The 27,539-nt window shown below is 42.9% G+C and overlaps 4 protein-coding genes across 5 annotated transcripts; 1 reads left to right on the top strand and 3 right to left on the bottom strand.

The window, feature by feature from the left end:
* Positions 1–170: 170 nt before the first annotated feature.
* On the top strand, positions 171–10,349 carry LOC118422419 (dual specificity protein kinase TTK-like). 2 transcript variants are annotated; one of them, XM_035829982.1, is made up of 17 exons: positions 171–341; positions 1,079–1,217; positions 1,546–1,771; positions 2,008–2,114; positions 2,303–2,440; positions 2,679–2,926; positions 3,094–3,209; positions 3,477–4,370; positions 4,645–4,864; positions 5,256–5,410; positions 5,881–6,044; positions 6,464–6,678; positions 7,190–7,366; positions 7,712–7,924; positions 8,333–8,416; positions 8,697–8,787; positions 9,573–10,349. In XM_035829982.1, exons 2-17 carry the CDS (start codon positions 1,103–1,105, stop codon positions 9,581–9,583), a joined length of 3,174 nt encoding a protein of 1,057 aa, XP_035685875.1. In that variant the 5' UTR covers positions 171–341; positions 1,079–1,102; the 3' UTR covers positions 9,584–10,349. The 2 variants fall into 2 exon arrangements, with proteins under 2 accessions (XP_035685875.1, XP_035685876.1); XM_035829983.1 differs by lacking the exon at positions 8,697–8,787.
* A 258-nt stretch (positions 10,350–10,607) lies between these two features.
* LOC118422154 lies at positions 10,608–10,964 on the bottom strand. The gene has a single exon (XM_035829671.1). The coding sequence runs from the start codon at positions 10,962–10,964 to the stop codon at positions 10,608–10,610; it is 357 nt and encodes a 118-aa protein (XP_035685564.1).
* On the bottom strand, positions 10,826–14,605 carry LOC118422420. The gene is made up of 2 exons (XM_035829984.1): positions 12,939–14,605; positions 10,826–12,634 (listed from the first exon to the last, which is right to left on the bottom strand). Exons 1-2 carry the CDS (start codon positions 12,960–12,962, stop codon positions 11,816–11,818), a joined length of 843 nt encoding a protein of 280 aa, XP_035685877.1. The 5' UTR covers positions 12,963–14,605; the 3' UTR covers positions 10,826–11,815.
* Positions 14,606–15,863: 1,258 nt separating this feature from the next.
* On the bottom strand, positions 15,864–25,251 carry LOC118422820 (organic cation transporter protein-like). The gene is made up of 10 exons (XM_035830598.1): positions 24,718–25,251; positions 20,715–20,818; positions 20,136–20,290; positions 19,700–19,868; positions 19,062–19,206; positions 18,613–18,713; positions 18,102–18,316; positions 17,496–17,604; positions 16,977–17,183; positions 15,864–16,582 (listed from the first exon to the last, which is right to left on the bottom strand). The coding sequence occupies exons 1-10, from the start codon at positions 25,081–25,083 to the stop codon at positions 16,486–16,488; spliced, it is 1,668 nt and encodes a 555-aa protein (XP_035686491.1). The 5' UTR covers positions 25,084–25,251; the 3' UTR covers positions 15,864–16,485.
* Positions 25,252–27,539: the final 2,288 nt, after the last annotated feature.

Genomic DNA, 27,539 nt, shown 5'->3' with positions numbered 1-27,539 from the left:
GGAAAGTGCCTCAATATTCTTCATTCCTTTCATAGTGTAAATATCTCCATCCAGAACAATATTTGACTACCTCCAGTTCACATACCATCATCAACGTCAATCAGTCGATAAAAACTGCTTGTTGTTCAGTAGAAGTTTGAATTCGGTACCATTCCACAAACTGACCAATCACAAAAGCCGTTTCAGTCACTTGTTTAGGATAGACCAATCAGCGCGGAGCAAGTTGAGGAAAACAAAATGGTGGACTCGGACTGAGTTGTTTTCGTGCATCTGAAGATTTCCAGTTTTTGCAGATTTGTGTCTGGTTTCTGCGTCTCAACGGAACGTATTTTCCTGTTTAGGTATGTATGAATAATTTCTGGGACCATGGAATGTTTTGGACATGTATGTTTATACCTAGTAGCGCATGAGTGCCGTTCGTTCGGCAATCTTGCATGAATCATGATGCACAGCAGATTTAGCCTGGATACCATACCCCAACCTCAAAAATTTATATACCCTGCACGATAGATACTTGAGATCGGGCTGGGGTTTGGTAACCAGGCTAAGCAGATATGGGAAACCGTATGATTTTCTCCCGTGTCTGTGATCTACCCAAGGAGGTTAAAAACCTCCTTGATCTACCAGGTTCTGCATGATGTCCAAACGCATGCATGACCCATCATGATGTCGCTTGTCTGAACAAATTGTGAGAAATTCGCTTTTATACTATAGTTGTCCAACCTGGCTTTGGCACATAGTAATATCCTTATAATGTACTACATGTAGTATTTCGTTTATTTCGTTTATTCAGAAAAGATTTGTATATCACAAAGAGATTTGGATTCAGAATAGTTTTGTTATCAATAGATGGTAATATGTCAGGTTACTAGTTATATAATTTGAATTTGAAAATTACCTTTAAGGCTGATGTTGAGAGGGCGAGTTGACAGGATGTTTCGTAAATCTTCAGTGAATAAATTTCTTTGCCTCTGGTGATTGCCAGAATCCGGCACGCCAGAGTCCGGCAAAGGTGTTCCTGTCATGTCATACATAAGATACGCCTAGGTCGATTGAAAATGTTTATGTTTGACTTCAGGTTGAGGAGAGTGACCGACACAACATGTCGCGCCTGAAGTCCCTGCAGAGCCGTCTGCAGAGTATCTACAGTCGTGATGAGAGGGACGACACTAACAACACCGGGAACCTCACAGGCACGGGCACCTACAATCTCACAGGTGGGTGCAATCACGCTTCTTTTCAGCAATAGACATTGCCCAAAATATTGTTTGCCAAAGGAGTTGAACTGTTGAATTTTCTTCTGTTCTATTAGAGGTTGAACGGTTACCGTTACCGTAAATCTTTTAATGTCTGCAGTTTTATTTTTGTGGCGCCTCTCCACTGCAACATTATGCCAAAATGTTTTTGATCTATTTGTGCTAGAGTACATCATTATTGTGACTGTGAACATAAAACAGCATGAAAGAGTGCTTTACACTTCTGCCGTGAAATTTAATCCCCATGAAAATAGATGAATTTACAGTAGTCTACTTCCTGCCCCCTCAGACCACACCTCCTGGATAGACCGCATCTCAGCGGCAGGTAACAAGCCTTCTGATTGGCTGGAGTTCCTGACCCAGGCCCAGGGTCGGACCAGCTTCAGCAGCCCGCAGGCGCGGTACACATACCTGCTGTCGGTGTACGACAAGGCACTGCACCACATGCCGGTGGAGCTGTGTCGGAGAGACGAGAGCTATGCCAAGATCCTCATACAGCTGGCTCACATCAAGGGGTAAGTGTTGGTCCGAATAGTTCCAAAATTAAATAATAGAAAAGAAACTTTAGGAGAAACAGTTGACAGTTCATATTGTAGTGCTGACATCCTTGCAAAGAGACAAGCTTTAAGTTACCTATACCTGCATAATGGCTGCATTTATATTAAATTGTGCTTTGGAACAGTATGTAAAAAGTGATCATGATATTGTTAAATCAATGATAAGGAAATTATGGGCAAATGTTTTTTTCCAGAGATCATAATGAAGAGGACGGGCAGACAGGTTTCAAGTTTGCCCGCGTGAATGCCAAGACATTTGCATTTGTTCATGTAGCTGCTGCACAGTTCGAGCTGAGCCGAGGTAAGGACTGAGGAAATTGCTGGTATTAGATTTAGAACTGATGTAATCTAAACCTCTGTATTACATGTACTACCTTACTCACTGTCGGATTGTAATTTTGACCCTCTTCACCAATGTTTCTTTACTTGCCATGATGTCCCCCAGTTTTAGTCTTTTTGCAATAGTCCTAACACTGCTGTTTATTCCAGGCAGAGAAGAAAAGGCTCAGAGTATCCTACAGAAAGGCCTGGATGTGGGAGCTGAGCCCACGGAGATGCTGAACACTGCCCTCATCAGGCTGGGCAACAAGGAGAAACTACTCATGGAGGACAAGGAAAATGCCTTGGGTAAGGGGCCTTGTCTATAATGATTTGATCAAATCTGAGAAAATCACTGAGGTGTACAATTTTCTGACACATGAAGTACCACATAATGTATAAAATCATAAATAACATGCACGAACTCTTGAACTGAGCACTAACAGTATTTTCACCACACAAAACACATTCTTCCTAGTCCTTCCCATGTTCAACAACATTCTGTAATCATTTCAAAAAAACATTTCAGCTTGCCATTTTTTTTTAGGAATATGTTATCCAGACAGTGTGCAGCCATCTTTTAGTGCAGTTAAAACAAAGGCTCCAACACTGACAAAGCTGCAACCTCCCCCAAGCCAGACTACAGTGAACCCTTCCCCCAGTGTTGTAGCTGTGGACTCTACCATAGTGTTCCAGAAGCCAGGGGGCTGCAGGAATGACAGTGGTGGCAGCAGCAGTTTGGATGAAAATGACACCCTGCCCCTCCTATGGGGTCATAGGGAGAAACCACCCCAGGTACTGTATTTATACAATGAACCTGTACCTACTTGAATGGCTTCTGAGTTACTATCTTTTAGTTCCACACACTTCAAATCTTTTATGGCTATGGCTACGTCTATGGAAGCAAAGATCAAACTATAGAACTATTAAGCAAATGTAAAGACTGTCATTTTTCACTGCAGCTTTCACGGTCCACATGGAGCGCCTCCAAGCTGCCAGGACGAGAACTGCACACACCCCATTCTCAGACCCAACGTGTGGTAACCAGCCACACAGAAGGGCCCAATGCAAACAAAAGGTATGTGTATCCATCATGCCTATTTTGGATTTAATACTTGAAGAAAGTAGAAATTCTTAAGATCTAGTATCTTTAACACACCTTCAATCTTCATGATAGCCAAATAGCTTTTGAAAGTAATGATATTGTGCCCTCAGATAGCATAAGTTGTTTGGCTATTGTTGATTTCTAGCTTGTTAGTCAGTCCAGTAGTCATCTTAATATAGTGTGTTGTCTTGCATTGTTGATCGGTATGTGAGTTTTCCAGAGTTGTCCTTATTTCCTCAGACAACCTGCCCGTGTGCCACTGAGGGTTAAACGCAGTTCCCTACCAAAGCTACGTGAGATGTCTGCGGAGAACGCGGATGATGACGATGACTCAGACGACACCGACTGTTTCCTTGGAGTCCGTCCCCTGAAGAACGTCAGTCCCCCAACAGAAGGAACGGACACTTCAGCAGCAAAAGCAAAACCTCCTCTCCCGTTAACAGGAAGGAAAGTCAGCCCAGAGTCAAACACAAACACCACTATAAATGACTCAAAAACTTTTAAAGGACTATCGTTGTGCAGATTCTCCAAGTCTTCCTCCCTGTTGTCACACACAACACCACGTGGCCAGATGCCCACCAAAGAGGCAAGTCCAACTGAGAACACAACTAGTAACAAACCAACTGAACCACTGAGAGAGACCAGTAAAGCTCCACTTGTATCTAATCCTGGACATCACTCAACAGATACAAACCAGGTCACAGACAGTGCTAGGAAAGCTCACAGCATTTCTCCCACAAACACAGTGGTCAGCTTTCCAGAGAGGCAGCTGCCGTCTGCCAAAGTGGTGAGTTCATCTGACACAGCTGATGCAGCTACAGTCGCTTTCAATCCCATACAGGTGCCAGGTGCCCTGGCCCCTCAAATGCATATTCCTCATGTCTCAAGGAACCTACCACCTGGAAATAAGACAATAGAGCTACTTCCTTCTCAACATGCTCATCAAGAACCCAAGATGCCAAGTGCCGTTCCTGAAGTAAGAAGTACCAGTATGCACACAGGTGGGGTGCCTCACGAGATGTCAGGGGGGCAAGGCTCTATGCAGCTTGGGACCGGGAGTAGAACAGCTACAGGACCAACTGTTGTGCCTAAAAACTCTCAAATGCCCACACCAAACATTGGGAACCAGAACACGTGAGTGATACTTAAATCTCTTTTGCTACATGTACTGTAACTTAGGTTGTCGTACTGTTATTGAAGATAACGGTAGTCAAAATAGTATGCTGTAGTATGCTGTACATAGCATGAAAATGAAGTGGGAATGTGGGGACGGGTGCAAAAATGTTCTGAACTTTCCTTTATGAGACAACATTTATGTTCTATATAGTATATCATAATATAGAGAATGTCCTCTTTTTGGTGGCCAGTCTCTCAATGATTTCAACAGATTTTTTCTTTCCCTATGAAGTATGCCTGGGTTCTTCACACCATCTGCTAGTCTGCCGGGGGCCCAGCAGCAGATTCAACAGCCACGCAGCCAGAACTTCCAGCAGGTGGCTCCACCCCCTCAGCCTCAGTTTGCAACTCCCAGGATGCCTTGTGCTCCTGCAGAAAGGAGTGACCTCATATATGTGAAGGGGAAACCGTTCCGTATACTGAGTATCATCGGGAAGGGAGGGTCAAGTAAGGTGAGGAATACGTCACCTGTCTTGGACAGTTTAATTACAGGATTCAGGCATTGAAAAACTTGATGACCAGGCACAGATGATATTGAATAGAACATGCTTTTGTGGAAGATTTTAATGTAAGTATGAAAGTTAGCATTCATTATACTTGCAAGTGTATCATGAGGAAGAGAATGTGTTGCCCATGTGTTTGATATTAAGTTTTGGTTACAGCTGTATCAGGTGTTTCATGAAAGCAAAATGTGCTGCCCGGGTGTTTGATATGAGTTGTTCTGTACAGGTGTACCAGGTGTATGATGAGAAAGGGAAGGTGTTTGATATGAGTTGTTCTGTACAGGTGTACCAGGTGTATGATGAGAAAGGGAAGGTGTTTGATATGAGTTGTTCTGTACAGGTGTACCAGGTGTACGATGAGAAAGGGAAGGTATATGCACTGAAGCTGGTGAATCTTGAGGAGGCTGATGAGACAACCGTGCAGGGCTACATCAATGAGATCACCCATCTGTCCAACCTCCAACACAGCCCAAGAGTCATCAAACTTTATGACTTGTAAGTCAGCTTGTTTTCTTCAGATTAGCATTAGAAACTGGTGCTTGATGAAGCCTTTTTCAAATTGAGAAAGAAAACTAGAAAGGCAACATTTTTGCACAAATGCAGAATGTTTTCCCTCTAGCCTTGAGTCAAGCTACTCACATAAAATACAGTACTATACCATTAGGCTTGCCCAAAAGTAGTGTATGCGAGTGAAAAGAATTGGGGCTATGAATGGGGGTATTTGAGTAGCCTGACGTGACAACTAGCCCAGGTAGCCAGCCAAGCCTTTTCCAGAAACCTTTTCTGCTGGGAGGAAGAAAGAAAACCAAATCATGAAAATGTTTGAGAAAGAAAGGTGCACAAAAACAGGAGAAAGAGCAAAACCAAATAATTTTGAAAGTGGTTTAGAATTAGAATTTAGATGTTGAGATTTTTTTTTCCATAAAAACTTGAGTCAGTAGTAAACCAGTTTTCTCCACTTGCAGTGAAGTGACTGAGGAGCGTATCGTGCTGGTGATGGAGAAGGGAAGTGTGGACCTGGCCACGTTCCTCAGGAACAAGAAGAAACAGCAGGGCAGCATCGCTGACGACGTGCTGTGGTTCTACTGGAGACACATGCTGGAGGCTGTGGACACCATTCACAGACAGGGTGGGGATTACTAATGTTTTCTTATCCTTTGTACAAGTTGTTGCAAGCCTTATCTTATGAGCCTGCTGAACATCATAACTATGTAAGGTTGGCACAGCAAGTTACAGTATAGATACTCATCAGGCACTGTGTCAAACAACAGAATTCATCTGTAGAATTTGTGGCAACTCCTGCAAGTCAGCACAATTATAATCTTTGGCACAGAACCAATCATACAAATTCCAACCGTATGTAAACTGAAAAAGATAGAATACTGTGATGATGGAGAGGATACACACTTGGGATGGTATATTCTATGTTCTGCACAAACATTGTTGAACGTTGATAATGTCCTAGTACAACTCTATTTGTACATGTATTTGGTTTGTGTATTGCTGAGATATCTTTCCAGCCTTACCTTTCTGTCCTCCTTTTTGCAGGCATTGTCCACAGTGACCTGAAACCCGCCAACTTCCTGTTTGTGGATGGTGACCTGAAGTTGATAGACTTTGGGATTGCCAATGCCATCCAGAGTGACAAAACCAGTGTGATAAAGGACCAGCAAGTGGGCACGCTGAACTACATGTCCCCTGAGACCATCAGGGAGTACAATCCTGCTCAGTACCGAGACGGCAACAGTAAGAAGTTGTTCAAGGTATGTGTATGAAGAACCAAGTTCAGTATTCCTCACTCTGACACTTGAAAATCATGGAAACATGCAGAAAAAAAATACTGTAAATGCAAAGTTTTCCTGGGAATTACTTTTGCATGTTTGCTGTGGTTTTAAGTTCGCGGTAGAGCCATTAGACTGTAGTCGCTATAATGGAAAAATGTTCACGGTGGTTTTAACTCTGCAGTGAAGTGGCCATCAAAAAAACTGCAGACATAAAACCACCGCAAACATTTCTGCATCTGTAGCTCCTTGGTCACCACCAGAATTTTGTTGTTATTCCGATAAAATCCAGTTCAGTGCAAATGAATAAAAAAATCCAGTTCTAAGCCTTAAGCTAAGGGTGGAACAAAACGTGCCTACTGTCAAGCAATAGTAGCTATGGAACGATTTTGGTTGGAATCTTTGTATGGTCTTATTGGTACATGTGTCTTCAGATATTCTCCTGTTAGAAAACGGGAATGCTGTACAAATGATGACCTTTCCTCTTGTACAGATCAACTGCCGTAGTGACGTGTGGTCCCTGGGCTGTATCCTGTACTACATGGTGTATGGTAAGACTCCGTTCCAGCACATCCCCAACCACTTCGCCAAGCTCCAGGCCATCGTGGACCCAAACTATGAGATCCAGTTCCCTCCCATCAAGAACAAACTGCTCCTGGATATGCTGAAGGTATGACAGACAGTTCTTAGAAGTTGGCAGTTCTTAGTGGTGTCTTGTATTTGCTTTAAACCAGACTTGAGTCAATCATTTTCAACTTTGTTGTGGACCATGAATTGATGAACATGATGTGTAGATATTTTTGACAGATTTTGATGGAAAAAGATAGACCACACTTTCAGACCACAACTCCAACATGGCATTTTACAAGTTTTGTAATTTGCTGTCAAATCTGAATGACCAAGGTTATTTACGTACATTATTTAGTTAAAACTTAGTAAATGTTCGTAATGTATTCTTAACTTAGAGACTTGAGTTCTTTAGTACTGACCATGTTCTGTATTTGCCCCCACCCAGAAATGTCTGATACGGGACCCCTACAACCGACCGTCCACTGCGGACCTGCTGGCCCACCCTTACCTGAACTCGGAGCGGTCATCAGGTGCCTCGGAGCCGCCCTGTCCGGCCACCCCTGCCCTCCCCATGACGGCTGACCACATCCAGCAGCTCCTGACACAGCTGTCTCAGGCACAGAGCATGTCACCCAACTCCATCTCCACGGTGTCAAAGGTCAGATCTACAAGTCAGACTCAGATATTACTAGGAATGTGAAAGTAATTAGTTAGCTACGATGTAAGAGACATTTATTTCTACCGAAATTACTAGAAATAACTTGAAAAGGGTTTTAGATAACTGATGTAATAAAAGGTCAATGAACAGAAATCTACAACCTACTTAGTTAGGGACAACTGCTTATGTTACAAATTAGAAGTTGGGACCAACTGCGACCATGTATATAGGCTTGATATGAAACAATGAGGGTCTAAATATGATTAATATGACTAACTAAGTAAAGTTTGATGATATTACAATGATGACAGATGGTTTAAATGTGATTCAAGTTGTTCCTTCTTCACTTTGTGCATTTTTGCTAAAAAAATACCTACTAGTATTAGTAACCATTCTGTTTTGTTCCAGGGTTTGGCTGCCCAGCTACAGAGTGGACAGGCCCCTGATCTTTCTGCAGTGCTTAGGAAGAATCAAGGGCCCAGCCTGGATAAGGTGTGTGAAACAGTGTGTGAAAATGTAGCCATTACAAAGGTGGCCATGTGGGATGTATAACACTGAACTACATGTATGCAGAAAGCATGATTTTTTTAGTTAGAGTCCTAATCATCAGTCCAACATGTGCACTTAACATTTCCAGTTGAAATAGGACCTTTTTAATTGATGAAAGTTGTTGTGCATCAGATGTATGATTTTGTGTGTAACCGAAATAAGAGTTTGTCATGTGACACTTGAAGAAACCAGTGCGACTGACAGTGGTTTCCTTCCTCACCAGGAGAACCTTCCTCCACAACACTTGCTCAGGAAGGGCCCGGGGTGCACACTGCCACATGCACTCCCCAGGCCCCCCTCAGAGCACACACTGGGTATGTAAACGTTGTGTGGACATCATTCCTAGCTATGGTACTAGAAGCCATTTAATTGCACAGCCTATTTGCCAGCGTATTTGCAATTATCTGGCTGGTGCAATAATGCAAAGTTATTCAGCTGAACCACACTGGTTCGGGATTTGGGGATTCTGTGCATATAACAGAAGTGTGCATTAATCTGTTGTGCAATTAACTGGCTTCTACTGTATTAGAGAAATCTCAATTCATTTTTAGACTTTCCCTTGGTTTTCTGTCCAGAAGTTGTCCTCTTTTAACAAATTGTACTTTTGAAATTTGCAAATGGAAATTAATGAAAGAATCATGTTATTATGAATGTTTTCCCCTTTTTTTTTATTAAAGCCTTTGTATCACCTACAAATGGTACTAGTTTTTGCTTGACTACAAGGTGATGCATCCATGAGTATCTGACGAAAGATAATGGATGTTATCTGAAATGTCTGTTTCCAAAATCATGTCCAGATACTTGAGTAATTGCTATTTAGCGTATCTAATTACCTGGATATCTAACCTTCATCAACGCATCTTTACTAGTATAGCACACCTGTTCACAGGCACACAGTAGCAACTGGTTATACACATATAACTGTAGTACATAGGACAACTTGTTACATGTTTGCTTCTTTATTCAAAGCTCCCACCATATGTTGTAATAATGAACAAAGAATGTTACGATGTATTCATCTATTCATCCTGTAAGTAGCTTACAGAAGACTATAATTTAATAGATGTCAAGACTAAAGTATTGTTGTTTTCTGTTGCAGGCAGGCCATAGTCAGCCCAGGACTGACAGATGAAGAGTGCCTTTGATTGTACATAAAAGTATCCTGCATCAAATCTATATATTTCTATAATCTTTATGTGAATGTATGTGCTTATTACTGAGATGTGTTTGCTTTTGTATTACTATTAGCACCAGGTACAACTAAATTTAAGGCTAGGCCAACTTCTTTTGATATTTGCTTTGAGTAGACTTTAGTTACTTTCATTGTAGATGAACTAGGTTCCTATAACATTTGTAAATTTGGAACCACTATTTTTTTGTCATTTGATGTACAACATTTCCTGTGACAATATCTATTCATTTGTGTTCGGTAATTGTTATTCTAGTCACAATCTTGTAACAATCAACAATCTTGGACCATTATACCTTCACTACCCCAGTCACTGACTTCTGGCATGTTAGAAGTTGAATTTTTACAGCTTCTAAAATTGACAGATAACTAAATGATGTATGCTTTGATGAACAACATGGAGTAGTCTGACAAACTAGAAAACTCTTTTCTCTGTTGTGTTTATCTTTGCTTTCTATTTACTCGGTGGGGAGTCAACAAGTTGTACTTGTGTGTACGGCTAAATGTCTCTGAATGTTCTGGTTTCTGTTCATGGAATATACGAAAGAAAATCTTTATTTGTACAGCTTCTAATAGTGCTCTGCTCAACAGTTCTAACAGCTTATACATATAGAATTAACAGTATTTAGAACACAGCTTCAGCATTATTATTGAACACAATAAATAGAACTGCTTATTGAAGACAGATATCCTGTTTTGTGATCATTATATGCATACCACAGAAAATACTTCAAACTTTACTTCATTGTATGACTCTCTAACTACTAGTGCCTACAATATTATACTTCTTTGCAAACTGAAACTTGATACATATTTTAAACTTTGCTTCATACACAGACATGCTTTGAATTTTGTAAGTGTACATGTACATGTACACACAAAAATCTAAAACCAGTCACTAAGCTCAATTAGACAAATATATTTTCCAGGTCTAACATAAATGTACTACTTTGTGCAGACGACACAGGTGAGCTCCCTCCCTTCCACATAGTTAGGACACGGCAGGGACACACAGCGGGCCTCCACGGGACAGAAAAGCGTTCCATCCTCGTTGACCTTCGTACCCATTACCGCATCGGGCTGTTCATCCACACAGACGAACTCTGTAACGCCGGGGTGGCCCCAGAAACCAGCCATGAGGTACCCATGGTACTCCTGGGTCCAGCCGGTGGGGCAGGTGTTACGGGCGGGGATCATCAATTTACTGCCGCGGGTTGGGACGTAGCACACCGCACACTTGGCCTTTTCGTTGTTAAGGGAGGTGGAGCCGTTTGTGGTCAACTCAAACTCAGCCCCCCACATGTAAGCTTGTTCCCTTTGACACCATCTTGGTACATTCCCCACTGTGGGTTGGTCGGCAGACACTGGTAGTTGAACCCACCACCTTGGTGGTCGAACCATGAACCTCCTACCACACCTAAATGATAGAGAGGATGATAAACTTAAGCTCAACTTCTATGCAAAAATAATTTGAAACAGGTAGTGAGTGGCTGGGGAACATCTTGGTAATCAACACATACACACACATGTAATGGTGCTGAACGCCTTCCACATACCTGTCCTTGGTGCTGAACAAGATCCACATACATAGAGAAACATATCTGTCGCTGGTTCTGAACACCATCATCACATACAATCAAACCTGTCCTTGGTGCTGAACAGCATCCACACACAGGGCAAACATACCTGTCCTTGGTGCTTGGTGCTGATCAAGGTCAACACACAGAAAACTATACTCGCCCTTCATGCTGAACATCATGCACATGCACACACACGCATGCACACAAACAAAAACATTACGAAACATCAGCCGAGATTACGATACTGGGTTCCGTGGAAAGGTAAGAGACACCTGTCTCCCACCAAGGCTGTCCTGTTTTTATTTTCATCAGTGTTGGGGACAAATACTACAAAAGATCACCATGTAACATAGAGGTTAGACATAGTCCAGAAGGATCCGTGCATGCAAGTAAATGTCATCTATGGTAATTCAAGAGCTGTGAGTTTTTGTACAATCGGATCATAGATTTAGCACCGGTAACATTTGGAGAATATAATCCGTACTTTTAGTTGTGAGAAGTGTTATTTCACATGTAGCACCTCATAAGCAAAGTTTGGAACAAGTCAAGGCTGTTTTCACAGAGGAATTTACGTCAGGAACGTGTACTCCCGCTATCAGGACACCAACCACGACCAGCACGATAGCTCGGGCCTTCTTGATACGTTTCATGGCTCAAGTGCTTTCTCTCGCGGCTCTTCATACGGTCGGTCAGCACGCACAGATTCAAATTTGTAGTGTTCATCATTCGTACATTCTCCATAGCGGTAGTGCCCGTGTTGTCGATGTCACCGCTGGCTTTCCTCTCAAGTGAAGTGTTCGGTTTGAGCTCAAGCTGGGTCATGTTAGGGGCGGGGCTGTCGTTGGTCTCTGGAGAGGAGTCGTCGGGGATCTTTGACGCACGGCGGCGAACCCTGACGGTACCGGTGCTGCCGTTACTAGTATCTTCGGCCGTGAAGCTCCAGCCCTCGTATCCATCCCACTCTTCATCTGAAAGCTGTGGCCGGACCGTTTGGACCTGAGTGTGACTGTCAACGTCACCCGTGGAAAACTCCTCAACACGGAAACTTTTCCAGCCCTCAGACTTGAGAGTCTCCGTCTGGTCAGGAACTTTGGCATTCTTCATGTCACCTGTCGGACGGGTCGTGGACTCGGGATCCAACATCGTTGGGGCATCCAACAATGGAGGGGCATCAGTCGAGGTCATGCTGTCGGGAACGCCATAATGTTGAGAGTCGTCTACAGCAAAGTCGCGCTTCACCCGGACACTTTCCCATCCGCTCTGCCCGGAGAGACCGTCGGGTTCATCTGCTCGGTTGTCTCCCCAGCTTCGGTACGGGGGATCCTCGGGAAGGTTGGTGGAAGTCGCTTCCACGTCGGTGTTGAAGTGTGCTGTCATAGTCACAGCAGCTACCTATAAAAAGTGAACTCATGCATTTGTTCATTCATTCAGAATAAAGGCTTGTGTTTCCATGACTTGTTCACTCGGCCTCTTCGAATCACTTTTCTATCCAATTTTGTAAATTTTCTCAAGTCAATTGAAAAGAATCAATATATCGGATCAACGTACTCAGTGTAAGAAAGACAGGCAACAAGAGCCTACCTAGCCTGCTCTGTTATACATTGTGTCTGGATTCCGTAGTGTACTAAAGCTACTATACTAAAGCTACTACTGTTTTAAGTGGTGAAATGATAAACTGTTGTTGTAGAAAACTCACCGCTGTCACAGCAAAGAGTAGCATCGCGGAAACCACAGCTATCTTCAGGTACCGCTGACGTCCATCGTACGCGTTCTTGCCAGCTTTTGTGCCTGAGGGAACATAGGACGGAAAGGTGACCGCCCGTGTCTCCGTCTGCCGCGTCTTCTGGACATATCGTCAGGAGTCTGAACTTAGGACCAGAGCAGAGTACCAGAGGAACTGAAATGTGTACGTCCGTCTCTTCGAACGGCTAGTCGCAACTGTAAACAAGGTACGTCGAACTCCGTTGCTAGTCTAGAACACAAGGATTTTTGTATACGTGTTATGGAACAACTTTTCGAATGACAGTGGGTGCACTGTCTGCTTGCTGTATCGCTCCGGGAAAGTTGTTCCGCGGAGAGGACCCCGAAAACAAAATAGTCGCCATTTCGTGCCCAACGATGACCATTTCCGTGTGAAACTTGTGATTAAGAGGAGGAACTGGCACCGAATAACGTTAGATGTCACAAAAAACGTGAAGTTCTGCACACCTTACCCCTAGGACACACGCAATATTACATGAATATGGCAATGGCGTCATGTTTTCACAGAGGCTAAGGCTGTGTATGTGCAGTTGAAGTGTCTTGTACACTAGCTGAAGCTTATGTAGCACCTGTCCGTAACGTGTTTTATCTCTTTTATAAGATGGAGGCAATGTTACAAGTGTGTGTGTTTGTTGTATTTCCGGTGGTATGTCTCCAGAACGTTACGTGCGTTTAAATTGGTACATAAACCAGATGGGCCAGGACCCCCATATGTGGTGGGACATGGTCCTCACTTTATTTTGGCATTTATGACTACAGTAAGGATCCACAGCAAACAAACAAATACGAGGGCGGTTCAAAAAGTAATGCCACTGGTTTTATAACAGGCTCATTTTTTCATCGAATGAGTTGAAATTTGGCACAAAGATACAAGAATATGTCCTCTTGAGATTGACATATCTCAATTTGTTTTTAAGATTTTTCTGAGTGACTGAGCTGAGTTCAAGTTGACCACACCCTTGTTATCCCGTCGGAAGAAATTAGAGGGTCAATTAACGTGCAATTGGTAATGTCTTTAAATCACTTTTAGCTATTGTAAGAAAGTAAAATTGAACATGTATCAAGTTGCAGTTCTCTATAAGCCACATGCCTATTTTTAACTTTTATATACAATCACTTATTATTTTTTCGTTCCTGGTTTGAAGTAAGGTCGTCAGGGTCGTAATTAGCGGTGGATTAGGGGTGGGCTGCTTAAAGTTTCCATAACCGACTATTTTTATTAACTGAGAAAAATCAAACTTAACACACTTCCTGATCTTAAAACAGTTAATAATTGTGCCAAGTTTCGCATCTTTCAGCTAATAAGAAAGCAGTCTACAAAAACCTTTATTCAACAAATCACGTATTTGGCTATTAATCAAACTGTCTGTAATATAGCAATTCGCTCCATTCTAGTGGCTGTAAAAGATGAACCGTTGACAGTTCAAACATGAAGTTTGGCATGTAATCTATAGAGACATTTGTTATTATACAGGTGCAATCTCAGCTTCCTATGTTAGTTTTAAAATGTTAAGATCTAGAGGAACTGATCTCCTGACAAGCTTTTAAGGGTGTGGTCATCTTAAAATCATCTCAGTTGCTCATAAAAATCGGAACCACAAATTGAGATATCTCAATCTCAAGAGGATATAGTCTTGTACATTTGTGCCAAATTTCAACTCTTTCGATGAAAACATGAGCCTGTTATAAAACCAGTGGCATTACTTTTTGAACCACCCTCGTAGTTCAATACCATTTTAATATGCAGCAGCTTCAATCGTTTTTTATGTCATGACTTGTGACAGTAACAGCTAAAATATAACACAGACGTTCTTATACACGTATAAACATATCTACATAATATCTACACCAGCAAGACAGTCAGTTACGTTTATACATATTTGGCATATTTACACGCCGGTGATAGGTATATAATACGTATATGAATAATTCCTGTGAGGAATATACATGTTGTATTAAGTAAGTACACCGGATAGGATATCCATTACTTAACATAAGTAAGAAACATAACTTATCATCTGTGAGGATGACGTCTACAAGCCATATCTTTCACGAGAAAAACAGAGCGTTATATGCAAATGCTGGCGATGCCGTAGGCAAGTCAATGGCACTAAAGTTCAGGTACATGCAGGTACATCTAAAACTTGGGGACATGATGAAAGACTTTCATGAAAACACATGTCAACTACTCAATTGGGTAAGTAAGATTCTCCGCGTGAAATGCGTGTTTTTAAATCCCAGCTATTCAAGCTGTTGACTGACATCGACAACATACTGACATACGAGGGGCGTGCAATAAGTAATGGTCCTGACCCACTTCCAGTTGTCTGATCTAAATGAAATTTTGTATGTGTAATGATTCATATCTCTATGGGTTATGTTGCAAAAGACAGCTCTGAACTAATTGTGGTTTCTGATTTACTGGTGTTTGAACTTAGTCAGGTGTGAAATGGACCAGGTGTGAAATGGAACCAGTTGAGTGTCGCGCAAGTGATCCGGTTTTTGTATTTGAAAGGACGCACACCAAAGAAGACTTTTGATGAAATAAATGAAACTTATGGTGATGATGCCCCATCATATGACCTTGTAAAACGCTGGCATCCTGAATTCAAACGTGGCTGGAAGTCTGTGGAAACAGCTCCCAGACCTGGTCGTCCCTCTTGTGCCATTGATGAGGCATCAGTTGGAGGACCACCTGGGGTGTCCTACAAAATCGGTGTCCAGAGCTGCATCAAACGATGGGAGAAATGCATAACTCTGGGTGATTCCTATGAAGAGAAAGACTAATAACTGTGCCAAGTTTCATTAATCTCCTGCTATGGGAAATGGGTCAGGACCATTACTAATTGCACGCCCCTCGTACACCAATATCTTAACTTTCTCTTGGCAACTTCCAATCGGAACAACCGTTGCAGAATGGAAAATTCCAATTTTATGGCAATTCACATCTCACTTTTCTCCGATAAAATAATACTGATTCATTAATACATGGTATGTACAAACAGCATCTCTAAGAAGCAATGCAACAAAGTCTCAGTGATAGTATATTTTACAGGAAAGACCAGTAAGAGTTGAGATAATTTGATGAAAATCCGTAAACACTATACCTTTGTACCCAAGTACAGTACAAGTTGTAAAACACACATAAGTAGCTTTGACCAAGGTGACATTCGGTGGTCTATTTTGATACTGCTAACGTTATCTGTCGCCATGTTTCACTGAAGGTCTAAAGTTTTAGATAACTCAACCTATGGCCCCTGCACTCATTATGTCACAGGAAAGGTGTTGCCAATACATACATTTTTCATTATGAATTTATTGATTTATCTGTTTGGCTGTACAATCAGCCAATTAAGGTTACCCAACTAGCCAATGGTTATTGTTAAGGGATATACGATAACCTTCATCTGTGTAATGTTGAAGAATCCTTTAGATCTGTAGGTTATATCTGTATTGTTTTCCTTTTGAAGATGCGTCCATGTCTACATCACTGTGAGTTTCTGGAAGACGACCAGTGGTTTGTCGGAGTCGCCCGGGAGCACCACTCCATCCGGCACCAGTATGGGCGGGGGCAGTTGGCTGGAAAACAAATTGAGTTGTGTAAATACTTCTGTGTGGATGTAAGAAATGTTTCTAATGGAATCCAAGTTGTCTTCAGCTTGACTTTATCTTACGATGTCTCCTATTGGACAGTAAAAGTGTCTTCTTTCATAATTAGGGTATAAAAGACCAGTTTCTTCCATATCACTTCATTGCCACTGACGAAAGATAGTGGATACTATCTGAAACGTCTGACCGTTTCCAAAATCATATCCAGCTGCTTGAGTAACGGCTTTTGGGCGTATATTTCTATCTTCTATTTTCAGATAATAGACGACAAGCAACATGAAATGGAAGGAATACACGAACACACAGCTCTAGCATTGTGGAAATCAATACTGGTGCTGTGCTTTGCTAACCGTCTCAGGCGTACCTAACGTTCTCCACGGAGGCAATGGTGTTTGGCAGCGGTTTCCCCAGCGTTTCCGGCATGGTCAGCATGGTGAGGCCGGCGAAGATGGACATGATGCCGAAGGTGAGCAGGGGGAGGGGCCGCCAGGTGTCCGCCAGCAGGTACACGAACGGTGCAATGATACCGCCCACCCGAGCCAACATGGTCGCCACACCCAGCCCCATGTTTCTGGTGGACGGAAACAAACGGTCGGTTAGGAAACAAAGTAGGTTGCATGTGGAAACCCTGGTCCGATCTCATTAATATCTATCGTGCGTGTTTATCAGGGTCTAGCTCAGGGGGGCTGCTGTAGATTTTCCTTGGGGGCCTGTTGGCCCTAGAGCCTTCAGTAATTGCGCTAGAAACATAGGCATTAGAACATACATGTAAGTTGCAGAATACAAATAGATTCTTTCGACAGTGAAGAATAATATTCTACAGACACGGAAGACTCAAGACAGTGAGAAGACTTCCTAAGACATATACATCTAGAAGGCTTACCTTACGACAGTTGGGAACACCTCTGCAGAGTACACGTAGAAGACGTTGAAGCTGACGCTGATGCCGAACCTCCCCACCATGGCCAGCACGGTAGAGATCATACGGTAGTCTGGAAGGTGAGAGAATGTTCGGAGCTTACTAAGTTACTTCAAGGCGTAAGGTTTGTTTGAACCTTTGTTTACTCCTGAAATCAAGTCGGCAGCCACTTTTCATTGAGGTCATTACAGAAGGAACAAGTAGAATATGATAAAGATACAAACATGATTGAAGGCCCAATGATACTGTAGGATGAGTTTGGTTGTCTCCACCAAGGTTCCACGTGGAAAATAGTAAAAGTTGGCCAAATAGATAGAAAACATACCAGAGGAGTTTGCTGGCCAAACACTACAGTTAGCGAGCTATATTATGAGACTGCTAACTCCTCTGGTATGTTATCTCTGTCTATTTGTCTGTCTATTTCTACTACTGGTATTTTCCAGGGACATGTTGAGCCTGGTAGAGGCTATGAGTTTGGTAGAAATAGCTTTGCCACAGTCAACCCCCTCACTTGTGGTTTCCTTTATGGTAGAAAAAATCCCTTTTTGGTAGAAAAAAATCTGGACTTACTCTCCGGTACAGCGGCAGTTGCGGCGCATGCGCAGCCGCCCAGCAGCATGAAGACCACGGAGGGCAGCTTCCTGCCGCACCGCTCCATGGTGAACCACGCCAGGAACACGCCCACAAGCTCCACGCATGCGCTGGTGATGAAGTTGACGTAGTGGTCCCCGGCCAGAGTCGCGGTTCCCACGCAGAGACCATAGTAGACGGCAGAGAGGACGAACCTGGATGGAGACGTCGTTTTTTAAGGTCAATATTGCAACTGTAACGCCACCTGCAACTGTAATGACCATGCCAAAGGCTGTGAGCGTAGTGGTTTGCGGTTCTGGGCGATGGCGGCCTAGGCTCGGTGCGGGTTCGAATCCCGGGAGCCAGGAGACTGTTTTTACTCCTTTCTTACACAACGAAAGCTCGGTAAATTAACAATGAAATGTGAAGAATAAAAATGTGAACAGTACTGCGATTCAAGCTTACAAAATGTTACAGGTATAGCTTCCAGGATTTGGAAAAGAAAGCTCACCAGTTGATGGATATCAGTATGGTTGTGGATCTCAGTTTGGGTGTGCGCATCAGGTCCAGCATTGTGTAGGTCCGTGGTCCACAGTCATGGGCATCGGAACCCTAAAGATGAGATACAGAAACACATTTTGCAAGTCAGTCGTCTTTCGTGGTGCAGAAAAAAGGCCAACTGTATGTCAATTTTTACAATTGGCAAAAGCATGCTTTTTTGTTGTTGTTCTTACCTGCCTGCCATCCTTACGTCGCTTCCTCTTCCTGTTTGTGTCGTCCCTTGTGACTTGTCGACATCAAACCCACTCTATTCCTCTCTATTCCTTTCCCTGGATTCGTTAACGAATCCTCCTTAAGTGAAAGAGGAGTTTGAGGTTGTGTTTTTTTGCATAGAGATCACACAATGCATGAAACAACATGCCAACTTCTTATACATAGATGCACAGAAATCAGTATTACCTGTTCCCCGGCTTTGTTGTCGATGAGTTCGTAGATTTTCTCTGGAATCTCGACGCCATTTTGTTTGGCCGCCTTCCTGATGACCGCCTTCGCCTCCTCTGCCTTGTGATTGGTTATCAGCCAGCGGGGAGACTCGGGTGCCAACCTGCGGACAACAGTAGCAAGGAAACGTAAGTGTTTTTTTCTTAATTTCAAACTTGCCTGGACACTTCGGGTGATCCAGATTTGCAATTATTTGGTCAGGAATATCTGACTTTTGCCCTCGAAAGCTTGACTCTAAAATTTGTCAACAGACCAAATGTATCTACACACCTATTCTATTCCTATTGCCTTTTATGCTTTCCGTTGATAAAAAGAGGAGAAAATCTAACCACCAAAACAAGAAATTGGAGGCGTCATATCCTCGTTAAATATCTACAGTTTTTGCGTATTTCTCGATAATTTTTGTCTACGTATTTTCTTGCCTTGCTGTGGCACTTTGGACACTGAAAAACTTTCCAGTTCCCTTCCAGTTACATCATTTTCCGCCCCGCATCCTGCCACCCTTCAACATTCAAATAGCTACGAACACACGCCAGTACAAACAAACAAGCACACAGCCAGCAAACAATTCCTCCGTAAAGATAATAATGTCTCACCACCAGTACGACAGGAACAGGATGAGCGGGACGGACATGGCGAGTTGGAGGGTGCGCCAGTCGCGGAAGCAGTAGGCCAGCGCGCCCAGCAGGATGTAGCTGATGGCCATGGTGAAAGGCACGGACATGCCGAACAGTGTGCGCATGGACGTGTTCACCACCTCTGTACCTGTAGAAAGCGTGAGAACAATAATTCTTTTTATATTTTGTGACACCAAGTAGTTTCATAAATCATATCAAAAAAGCCCCAAAAGTAGGCCTTTCCACGAAAAAAAGTGTATCGGTTGGTAACAGGTCGTTTCGCCACAATGTCAGTTCGCCACAGTCATTTCGCCAAAAGACAACTCTTTGCGAAACGACTTGTCTTGTGCCGAACTGACATTTTGGTGAACCAACGTGTAACCGTATCGGTTTAATTCTGCCTTTCATGACTCACCGATAACGATACCCGAGTAGAGGAAGCCATTCATCGTGGCCCCGATGATGAACCGAAGAGTGACGAAGGTGACGTAATCCGTCGCGAAGGCGACGGCGAACATGAGAGGGATCTGGACACTCAGGCAGAGCAGTAGGATAGGGCGCCGGCCGTACCTGACAGGGATACAAGCAAAGGCCAAAGGATGTGGACATAAGACATCGTTAAGCGCTTTTGGACAGACGAGGATAAAATGTGGCACTGCACGCACTCAAGTTTTAGTAACTTATTTCAAAAGTGCCACGTTCAAAGTACAAACAGAAGGTAAAGGTAGTCTTTTACCTCCCCGACCGAAGTTAGGTACCCATTTTACACCTGGGTGAAGTGAGGAAGGTCGTGTAAAGTAACTTTTCAACAGGGCAAAACGTCCGGGGCACGGCGGGTATCGAACTCAGGACCTCTAGGTTCCAAGCCAAACACTTCTCCAGTTACGCCACAGCGGCCACACACAACGCCACAATGGTTCAGGTTATCTTCATTTATTTTGCAGTGTGTGCCTTTCGCAAGCAAACAAACTGACAGACAGACAGAGATACTGACCTGTCGGACAGAGCCCCGAACAAGACGGCGCCCAAACACACCCCCGACATGTAGATGGACTGTGCCAGCTCAGTCAGCCACGCCTTGTTGCACACCAGGTCGAACTGGAAATCATCACAGAAATTCTCATGAATATCCATCGATCCTACAAGAAACCTTTGTACAGATATCTCCTATGTCATGGGCTCTAGCTGTGAAAAAATGAACAGTTAAGAAAAAGACGATAGTACTTGTGAGAACAAAAGGAACATTCGAACCCATGTGCTTGCTGTGGGGAATCGCCCTGTGCGTGTGGTGCGATATGATAAACGACCAACGTCGGCATTTCATTTCATTTCAGCTGAACAGAAGACTAAAAATTGATACGCATTGCAACCGAGAGACAAAGATATTTGTTACACGCTGTCAAGTTCAGGTGTCCTCTGTATGCGCTCCCAGCGCCAGTGCGTGATGTAACTTGGTAGCGTCTAATATTTATTGTCTATAGATCCTGTTGGGAGACAGGTGTTTCACGGAACCTAAACAACACAGCAGTCTCCCGATAAACAACAGTAGCGACCTTTATAGACACATTTGCATTAAGGCAACTTCCACAATACTGCATAGGACGATAGACTTTCCTGAATAAACAGACCCTTTTTACACAGCTTGAAAACGATGTTTGATTCATAACCAACGTTTCGGTAACCGTTTGTCACCTTCTTCAGGGCAATTCTGACTGGTTGACCTTGTACTGCAGCACAGGTGTCGCTGTTCACAGTTCAGATGCGGTCACAAACGTTAAGTACAGGGGATAGACTTTCCTGTCGAAACACCGAGGCTGTCCTTGACATCAAGGACGTTATGTCCTTGTTGACATGATGCATGTGTGATTGTTATGCATTCTGTAGAGAGAAAGAAGTCCTTTTTTCCCACGGGCCAGTGTTCTGCCTCAAGTCAACCTTTTTGTTTTGGTCTGGATTACTTGTGAATTGTTTTGGAGGAAACAGAAGATAAACAGCGAGTTAACGTTATATTGAAAACATTGGGATGTTTGAAATCTAAAGGGACATAATAGCAATAGAAGCTTGTTGAGTATTTATCATTGGATCATTTCAATCAAAGAACAAAGAAAGGGATGGTATAAACATCCGACAATAATTTCTGTGCGTCCTTGGGTAAATGGAGACAATGCTTTCTCTGTTAGTTTTTTTCAAGTCTGGTTTAATCAGGGAGGGTTTTCTTTCAGAGTCGCTTCCCTCAGCCAGTGTCTATCAAGGTAGACTAAACTTCATCGGGGTGGCGTCGGACTGTACAAATGGCTGCGGCTGGTTATTCTCCAAGCAGAGGTTGGGTCGTGGAGAGTGCCATTATATTAGTGTTTTGGATTTTTACCGCCTCGCTCCCCTCACTATCTCCGCCACCCAACCTATGCTTGGAGAATAACGGCTGGTAGCTTGTTATCTATTCCTGTTAGATGTACACTCTAATTGGAAAACGCAGTCGGTAGCTATAGGATGTAACATATACAAGCTAACGGACGTCAGTATATCTGGGATACAATCCACCACCACTAGGTGCTGAAGATCAATCACGACACTGGGGCTTGACTTTGACCATCCGTGATTGATATGCCATCACAGCTTTACCGGAACTGGAGGGCCCCTTAAGATGACCTTGTGATATTTCTGGAGACAATGAGGAGTCACAGAGTCATTTTTTGCTTGGGTTTTGTAGCCAGAATGGCGCCCGCCGAAGTTAACCCAATTCTCCATAAATTCATCCTCACCAAATCGAGTCAGAGGCGATCTCCATATATCGATTTGGTGACCTCATGCGTGAAGAACGTGTGTTTGGGACGGTTCTACATTCCAAGGGATGGATGGAGTAAGAAGAACAATATTGTCTAGCTGGACTGGATAGACACTGTATACAACTGCATCTTACACTATAAGACATATCATTTCACTGGTGGAGTTTCCACTTTACTTGAAGTCACGCTATGTGCATTATGCATCGAACGGGAGACCGCTTGTATGATCTATCGAAAACTAAATGCTCATATAACGTTATCTTCATCAAGTTTATGGACGAAATCTACAACGATGGAAGCTCTTCACATCAGTAGAGGGTTTTTTAATTGGAATAAAAGAAAGCGGGTGAAAAGTTTCTCAGCTCAATTATGCGTGGATTAAACTGGATATGCATCTAAAATCAATTGATTTGTGCTGTGCCAGGTAGTTCCAATCTGGCTTGAGGGATGAAGACAGACAGACTGGCGTCTCTTGGCTGGTCTTCCGTTTCGGAAATATCTGACACTGCACAGAATCAGTTGTTGTCCGGAGACAGATATTTGCACCTATATATTCCCGTATAAAAACATTTACGAAAATATGCAAAAAACACTTGTTCATTTGCATTGAATTTCTAGTTCTTGCAACCTGATGCAAGTAGGTCAATGACCCTTATGGTTGAAGCTGTGCAATCCTGAAAGGCTTTATCCATCCCATGACGCCCATGTGTAGTGACTACCCCAAACACGTGAGTGCTCGGTGCATGTTTGTTCTTCATGCGGATGTATTTAGTATGGGTTCGGTAGCCCCCTCAGCATAGCCTCCATAGCAGGCTCTCTGGAACTTTTCCCGTTTTTCTTCTTCCCATAATACAATATTGCTGGCAATTCCTTTTTGTACTGGGTCGTTTGTGCTGCCGCTTGAAATGGCCAGTAAAAGTGTATTGCGACAAAAAAAAAAGCGAAAAGACCCAGAGAGCTTGCTACCTTTAGCAAACCTGCTAGTAACACCGGCGTTTTATATTCTTGGTTGGGAGGAGCACTGATTTGCGATTATGCAAACATACAGGAGAAAAATTTCGTTTCAGGCTCAAAAGTGATTCAGAAGGCAAACAAGTCAATGTGTTTGAGAAATAATATTTTTCATAAGTTATTCAATAGATCTTTTTTGCCCTTTCTTTCCCGACCCCATACGCGAAGGCTGCATGTTGGGACCACCGAATTGCATCATACTATGGAAACAACAACATAAGAAGTGCATATGCGCAGGCCCCTAGTACCACTGTTCCCACTCACGGTGTATCGAACCCGAAATGGGAAAGAGAAAATTACATGATGGATCAGATAAACACAGTTATGTGATCTGAATATATTTATTACAGTGAGAAAGCATAATAATTAAGCACCACAACAATCGATGACAATTTCCGATGTGAGTTTCACAGGCAAAAACATCTCCTATCACTAGTATCAGTGCAATGAGATCTATTTATGTACTGAAAAATAATTGCACATGCATGGGTATGAATAAGGTATGAGCATCACAGGGAATTGTATTGTTTAAGTGACCTTGTAACGACAGTGAGCCGAACAATTACCGCATTTGTTACTGATATCCATAGCCTTTCATTAACCAATGGTTAAGACGCTTTGAAAGGCAGACGGAGAATTTAAGGATTACAATTGTAACTTTTCCAAGCCTGTTGGTAACACATAAAGGCTGTGTTGTGCCAAGGAGCTTTTATCACTGATAAAAGCTCCTTGGTTGTGCTGAGGTTGTTTTTCAGTAGAATGGTTCTAGCAGCTGCCTGGCATCCTCAGCTTAAAGCGGCATTTGTCACACAACTGAAAAGACATGGCGAACTGCCCAGAAATGTACAACCTCTGGTCTTTCAAAATCACACTGTATTAATCATTTACAAAACTATACAAACGTTTTATTCGCTTCAATTGTTCCCTTTATCGTGATTGTGTTTCACCACATTTACACCGCAAACGTATCAGTCTCACTGCAGCGGCCTTGGCGAGGAGACGCAAACAAAGGGACCTACCGGCTTTGTTGGCGGAAATACGACACCCTGGACGCTTTAACTGTGACGCATTATTTCAGCTCGCAAAACCCCTTACGCGAGCAGTTCCTATCTTGTTTCGATGCTACCTTCAATATGGATCACGCACGTTGCATCTTAACATTCCTATCTGTTTTACTCTCTGTCAGGATGATGTAAATACCTCAGTGACGATGCTGCTGCTGTACTGGCTGCGGTCGTACACCCAGCCATACTTGCAGGTCTCTATGGTGGCGTTCCGCTCTCCTGTCTCAGCTCCTATCGGATCCTCGTACATATTGCACTGGCTCAGCCTCCAAGTTCCCCCGACATTCTCCCAGGGTATACTGGCGTTCAGTCCCTCTGTCACGTTTGCCCACCCCCGGCTGTTGTCGTGCAGCCGGCAGCGGTGGTCAGTCATAGCCCCCAGAAAAGTCATCGCTACCATGTTAAAGCCGGCTGGGATGCCGACTAGAGACATAGCGATGGCGGTGATTTTCTGGAAGCGGCCGCAGCGGCCGAGGTGCTCCAGCGCCGCGTCGTACTCCATTTTACCGAGGCAGAGCCGGTAAGCGGCAATGTGAGCGGCTTGCTTGGTTCATAACATTCTGTACCCGGCACCTAGCGCCGCTAGCATAAATTATATACCATCAACACAAACCGGTGCGAACCGGTCCGCGCCTTTATCCCCCGCTACTTCATATCCAGCTGATTCGGTCCCGGGCTGACGTCACAGTGCAGCTTCATTACCTTTCCGCCCGGCTTCCCCGGTACGTAAGGTGAAAGGAACAATACAGAAAGGAGGTCACTCCTAGCCTTAAGTGTGTTGCAATTATCCAATGTAACTTGAGCCTAACGGCAGATGAGAGCGGTGTGTTTACATTTGAACTATGCGTTTAAAAGGACGACCTTAATTATGGACAAGGTACATTCCCATCGCTCATTGATTATGATGGAGGTGAGATGGACCTAGCGTAAGCTGAAAATCTTAAGAAACATTGAATCTTAAAGAAATAATTTCTGTCATATCGATGTCAGATCTTTTACACATATCTCTCCTATAACGTTAACACGGCTGATTCTGCCTTTTCGACGCTTGAGAAAGCCTTAAAAACGCTTTCCTTTGACTATCACTGCTTACTCCACTAGAAAACGCCATTGACTATCACTTGAAGATTATACACGCAAATTACATAGTCATAACCATCAAAGAAGATGATAATATAACGTTGATCATTATGCTTTTATTTATAGCTAGATGGAGTATAATATAACGACTGTTGCCATCCGCTTGGAGATAACCTCTGACCTCCCTTTAAACACCTGCTGTCTTGGATAATGTTTCTGTATCCGGTGTTGGGTTTCATTCAGCTCACGATCTTTCATTGGCCAATGCGAACTGTTCAACGGACACTTGTTTATCAACACTGAAGATACACATATGAATATGAATAACTTTATTGCGCAACAATTGTAACAGTTACAATGTATGGCAATGTGAACAACTATATACTAATACAAATAACTAACAACTAATGTAATATAATATAACAGTATAAACAATCTAGTGAGTATCATAAAGCATTATCTCGTTTTTGCAATGAGTTGTAAATAAATTGGCCAACGTAGGCAGATATATGAACAGGACATGATAATATCAAATGGAATACCTCTGACCTAGCATGTGGTAGTACAATTTCGGACTTACATACAATATTTTGAAATAACTTTTGACGGTCTTCTTCATAAGTCGGACAATCCATTACAAAATGAAATTCATTTTCTATGTCATTATGGCATGTGGGACAAAGTCTCTCATTGGCTGGTATGTTGTAGTGTCGGCCCTTTTCAATTTGTAAGGTGTGTGCACTAATCTTTAGTCTCGTTAGGTCATTTCTAAACAATTTGTTTTGAACAGATGAAAGATATTTTTCGAAACAGAATTCTTTTTTGATTTTACAATAAGTACTGAGTTTGTTAAAACTTCTTAATTCTTGTCTCCAACCAGAGAGAAACGTGTCTTGCAGACGGTTCTTAAATATATTTCCAAAACGGTTGGCATTAACAGCAGGATTAAGCCAAACATTTTGGAAACCATGTCTACTTAACATATCTTGCACATGCACAGCCCAGTCTTGTTGTAGCTCAACAGAAGTATTATATGCTTTCTTTACAAGTCTGTCATTTGGGAGATTATGTAACCTAAGCCACTATTTTATCATCTGTGTCTGTGAATCAATATAAAGTGGGAAAACTCCTAGCTCACCCCTGACCGCGGCGTTGACAGAGCTTTTGGGTACGCCGAGTGAAATTTTGCAATAATTCAAAAGCACAAATTCCAAATCAGAAATTTCATATGATATTTTTGGTTGCTCAAAAGTTATGTCCTGGTCTCTTAGTACACGATCATGGTCTAGTGATCTGTGTACATTTCAACCACTTGCCTGGAATCCAGCCTTGTTAGCTTAGGTCTGTCCCTGAAAGTCGCTACGCGGCCGGCATTTCCAGGCTACCACTTTCTTTAAGAAAGTGATCGAGAGAGTGCTTTGTAAAAATCAGATTCTCTAGCTCTAGTCTGTTGTTTTAAAACTGTTTTCAAAAAAACGTACCAAGGAACAGATATGTTACAACATGCGATGTACTTAATGGTTTTATGTTACTATTCATACAGCTTTGTGGATGTGCTGACTGCAGAGAACATTATGTTAGAGGTCACTGAACTGGCTGCTTATTCTGGCTTCTGTTTGGTCATGATTTCTTTGGCTATCCCAGGTGAAATGATTGCCATCCGATTACTATCGGGACTCCTTACGCTCGCTGCCTTGGATTATCCTTTGGCTAGCTGGCAAAACGAAAACCTGACAAGATAGATATCCCGCATGTCTTTTACATGTCCACGAGTATAAACCCTATCAGAGCCTCATCTGCAGTACCGCTACCTGCCGCAACCGCAAAGGTGGCTTAACGACCGCCGAATTGCCAAATGGGAATGGGGAAACGGCTCTT

Source organism: Branchiostoma floridae, chromosome 9, assembly GCF_000003815.2.
Source record: "Branchiostoma floridae strain S238N-H82 chromosome 9, Bfl_VNyyK, whole genome shotgun sequence".
Taxonomy (NCBI): domain Eukaryota; kingdom Metazoa; phylum Chordata; class Leptocardii; order Amphioxiformes; family Branchiostomatidae; genus Branchiostoma; species Branchiostoma floridae.
The sequence above is the reverse complement of the archived record's forward strand: the minus strand, read 5'-3'. Positions and strand labels throughout refer to the sequence as shown.